This window comes from Bidens hawaiensis, unplaced genomic scaffold (genome assembly GCF_021521415.1).
Source record: "Bidens hawaiensis isolate Kalapana, Puna unplaced genomic scaffold, B.hawaiensis_p1.1 tig00003956_1, whole genome shotgun sequence".
NCBI classification, from domain to species: domain Eukaryota; kingdom Viridiplantae; phylum Streptophyta; class Magnoliopsida; order Asterales; family Asteraceae; genus Bidens; species Bidens hawaiensis.
Genome location: NW_027491227.1, coordinates 892019 through 896717, shown reverse-complemented (window position 1 = coordinate 896717; position 4699 = coordinate 892019). Strand labels below are relative to the sequence as shown.

The window sequence follows — 4699 nt, the reverse complement described above, 5'->3', positions numbered from 1 at the left end:
ATTTAAACTCAATTTAGTAGCGAAGTACAAATGAAACCGAAATCTAACCATTGTTAATGGTTTGTTTTTGTTGGGTTTTAATTTTCAACGGTTTGGTTTCAGCTTTCGATGACAAAAAGCGGCTTGGCTCACGGCTTAGTTTAACATCAAAACCGGACCACAAACATCTATACGTAAGATGTTATTTTTTTAACTAAAAACAAACTATGACAATATCATACTCAAATTAAAGAGACTTAAATGCTCGTTTTTATGGTACAATTTAAAAAAAAATACTAGCTTATGAAAAAGTTATGACCGTTTAAAATTATGGGGGGATTTGGGTTAAAAGTAAAATTATAAATAATATATAGTTAAAAGATGGGGGGATCAAAATTATAACTATTTTTTAAATTTCCAAATATTGATTAAAGTTGAGGGGGCATGGTTATAAATAATTTGAAGAAATATGAAAGAAACTTTATTTAGTGTTAGAATGTCTACTATACCCCTATGTAAGGTTGTACAAAGTGCTTGAAAAATTGTAAATTACTTAAAATTGAGTGTCTTAATTTGCCCATGGGTGGTGCATTAGATATAGTATAGATTATTATTATTATATATTTTGATTTATTTACACAATCAGCCCCTTTACTTTCATTCTCTATTAAAACATAATAAAACTTAAATTACCATTTGAACCTTATACTTTTAAATGTTATATAAATGAATTAAAGGTTAAGGATTTGAAAATATGTTCGTATTATACTTCGATAGTTCGGGAATCGATTAAATAACATGTTTAAGCTTTAAACTTTGTTAATGAATTACACGAAATAGAACGTGAATGAATAATGATGATAAAACGTCATAATAATTATCGAAAATGTTGTATAGATAATCAAAAAAAACTACGAACACATCGAGACATCAAAATGTCTCGGTTGGCGAACATAATAGGAATACATAGAACAGAACTTGAAATATATATATATATATATATATATATATATATATATATATATTTAAATAAAACCGAAAATTTAAACGGGTCGGGTTTTCGGGTTTGAAAAGTAACGAATGCTACACATCGCCATCCAAAAGTGTACTTCGGCGCTTGGCATACCCGCATACGGAAACACGACCGACATCAACAACGAGTATTTAAAGATGGCAGAGAAAACGGCGTGAGACACGTTAGAAATTTTTTGCATCGATAAAATTTAATTTGTTTTAAATTAATTATTTTTAACCTACTTGTTTAATTAATTATTTTAAATTAATTATCTTTTAACCTATTTCTTTTTAATTTAAATTGTTTAAATCATTTATTTATAGGAATAATACAATTATACGGTGGTTGTTATTTGAGGATTTCAACTTCAAACGACCTATGTCACATATAGATGTAAACGAAAGTAAACATTCTTTTCTCGGCATGATCGGGAGTATAGATTGCATGCATTGGATGTGAGGCAACTGTCCAATAGCATGGCAAGTTGAATACGGTGAAAGCAAAGACGAGTCTTAAATTAGTAAAGGAGTCAGGCAACGAGCAAATATACGCTCGGTTCGGTTGATTGAATGTTTGTAAATGAGCCAAACAAGCAAGCAAGGAGCAAGCCTTGGTCGGTTGACTCAGCTTGCGAACGACCAATACGAATCATATATTTCTTTCTTCTTCCTGCGGATGAGGTACCAGATAAGACGTCACGATGTCCGGCCTTGTGAACGTATTTTGGGAGGAGGGTATGCTGGAGCATTACACCGGCCACGGAGTATTCGACTCCGGAACCGACCCGGGTTTCCTGGACGTACTCGAAAAGCACCCGGAAAACTCCGACCGGGTCCGAAACATGCTCTCCATCCTTAAACGAGGCCCCATTTCCACATTCATAAAATGGCATTCTTCTTCTACTCCTGCTACCGTCTCACAGTTGTTCACCTTCCATACTCAAGGTATAACTATTCATTCATTAATATAAATATATCCCTTAGGTATATGTCACTCGTTTTTATAACATAATAATCTAGAACATACCATTCACTTTTTATGATTTCTTTTCTTGTAATAATATACAACACAATTGATCAACTGAAGTTTCTAACTATTCGCCTCATTTTTGTATTAGCAATTCAATCAGGTCTAACCTAAGTTCTTGCTTTTATTTCTTGTATAAATCATGTACCTGATATTTAAAAAAAAAAATCAAAATTTATTAATCGAACAGGATACATCAATTCCCTACTCGAAGCAGACAAAGCTGGTGGAAGAACAATCTGCAGTGGAACATTTCTAAACATCGGATCATGGAACGCTGCACTGTTAGCTGCAGGCACTACAATTTCAGCAATGAAGTGCATACTCGATCGCCATGCCAAAATATGTTATGCACTCGTCAGACCACCCGGTCACCATGCTCAGCCGACTCAAGCCGACGGCTACTGCTTTCTAAACAACGCAGGTCTTGCAGTTCAAGCCGCTTTGGACTCCGGTTGCAAACGGGTTGCGGTTATTGATATTGATGTTCATTATGGCAATGGAACCGCAGAGGGGTTTTACAGGTCGGATAAAGTGCTTACCGTTTCTCTTCATATGAATCATGGTTCGTGGGGCCCGTCTCATCCTCAAAGTGGAGGGGTGGATGAGCTTGGTGAAGGGGCCGGATTTGGGTATAATTTAAACGTACCGTTACCAAATGGGACCGGAGATAAGGGGTATAGGTATGCGATGAATGAGGTGGTTGTTCCGGCAGTTAGAAAGTTTGATCCTGATATGATGGTTTTTGTTGTCGGCCAAGATTCAAGTGCTGTAAGCTGTTATTTTGGATAATGATTTGTTGGGTGGTAAAACGGGCGGGTCAGGCAGGTTTAATTAGGGATGTATGAGAACTGAGGCAAGTTGAGCTTGGCTCATTTAACTTACCTAAGCTCGAGCTCAGCTCGTTTAACATACCAGAGCTCGAGCCTGGCTCGTTACTTTGAACATACCAGAGCTCTAGCTCGCCTTGTTTAACTTACCTGAGCTCAGCTCGTTTAACGTGAGCTTGAGCTTGAGCTTGGCTCGTTTAACTTAGTTGAGCTCGAGCTCGGTTCATTAAACTTACATGAGTTCAAGCTCAGCTTTGAGTAGCTTTTCAAGCTCGGGCTTGTTTTTGTATATTATTGTATTATCTAATTTATATACATTTATGATTATTTTTGTATTTTATATTTTTTTATCTGTAGTGTAATACTTATTATTTAGTTATTTTTATCATAATTTTATACAGACTAATAATTATTATATAAATAACAGGCACGTTTGTCCCCCCGTGCCTATTTGAGTTCGATAAGTGAAGCTCGAGCATAGGCTCGTTTATTAAACAAGCTTATGTTTAGGCTCATGCTTAGCTTGCTTACACCCCTAGGCGGTTTGGATAGTGACATAATAGGTCAAAACAGTTAGTCGGTTATGGATTGACTTGTCCTGGCTTTTATAACTTTTATGAATAGTAGTTAACACATCAAAAGCAACATTATTACAATAATAATTTAGATATTTGGATTAAACAAGGTTATATGCTAGAAAAATAGGTGTTGGGTAACTTTTAACCCATTTGACCCAATCCTTTTAACGTAGTTTTTTATTTTATATCCATCTGAGATATACGGGCCGAATTTGCCAAAATGAAGGTACTGGTACATTAGTACAATTTGACTTTTTGAGGTCAAACAACTTATTTAAATCATTGACTATCTATGAAAGTTAAATGATTACTCTAAACAGTAACACGTGATGTAATAACTAATATTTGCAGTTTGATCCAAATGGAAGACAATGTTTGACCATGGAGGGTTATAGAGACATTGGGAAGATGATTCGCAATCTGGCAGATGATCACAGCAATGGGCGAATCTTAATCGTGCAAGAAGGCGGATATCATATCACATATTCGGCTTATTGTCTTCATGCAACTCTTGAAGGGGTGCTCAATCTTCCAAATCCTCTGTTAGATGATCCTATTGCTTATTACCCTGAGGATGACACAGTTGCTGTGAAAGCAGTTGACTCAATCAAACACCAGCTAACACAGGTTGTACCATTCCTAAGAGAATCCAACCAATAGATTTTTCTTTATATTTATGTATGTGAAATTGATTTCAGAAGATTAAAAGTTGTACCAGATTTTTTTTGTCATGTGACCCTTTTCAAGTGCATTAGTAACTTGTATTATCAAATTTATTATGTTTTTAAATCCATATTAATGTAGTAATTCGGTAACATAACAAAAGTATACAATGTTTTACTTTTTAAAACACTAATTTATATATTTTCTACACCATTTTCTTTTGTCTGTACAATGCTTTAACTTATATAATTTATTTTACTAACAAGTTATTTGTTTTTTATACTAAGTTTTATTAAATAAATATTTTCTTTTCGCAAAAAAATTAATTTGATGACGAAAAATAATATGGAAACTAGTAAGCGTCCCCGCATTGCGGCGAGGGCGTTGATACACATTAGTATGTTCGCAATGGGAACATCGATAACATAAAGCTAATAAAGTGTGTCCGTGGTTCACCGACGAGGGTGTTGATACACACTAGTTGAGGTCCACCACCGTTCTCGTCGCAAAGAACCAAGGTTGCGAAAAGGTTTTTGTTGATATACTCAACCCCCCCCCCCCTTCTGTTTGGATAAGCGTACGTCAGTTAATAGATTGGAGGTTCAATG

General features: G+C 35.2%; 1 protein-coding gene across 1 annotated transcript; it reads left to right on the top strand.

The window, feature by feature from the left end:
- Positions 1–1677: 1677 nt before the first annotated feature.
- Positions 1678–4216, top strand: LOC143624682 (histone deacetylase 8-like). Its single transcript, XM_077095249.1, has 3 exons — positions 1678–1938; positions 2211–2791; positions 3780–4216. The coding sequence occupies exons 1-3, from the start codon at positions 1695–1697 to the stop codon at positions 4086–4088; spliced, it is 1134 nt and encodes a 377-aa protein (XP_076951364.1). The 5' UTR covers positions 1678–1694; the 3' UTR covers positions 4089–4216.
- Positions 4217–4699: the final 483 nt, after the last annotated feature.

What these genes read in the sequence shown, in the direction of transcription:
- LOC143624682 (XM_077095249.1), top strand. Translation starts at nt 1,695, where the DNA reads ATGTCCGGCCTTGTGAACGTATTTTGGGAGGAGGGTATGCTGGAGCAT. An exon ending in GTTCACCTTCCATACTCAAG is followed by an intron (nt 1,939 to 2,210) that starts GTATAACTATTC and finishes TTAATCGAACAG; the next exon opens with GATACATCAATTCCCTACTC. An exon ending in TCGGCCAAGATTCAAGTGCT is followed by an intron (nt 2,792 to 3,779) that starts GTAAGCTGTTAT and finishes TAATATTTGCAG; the next exon opens with TTTGATCCAAATGGAAGACA.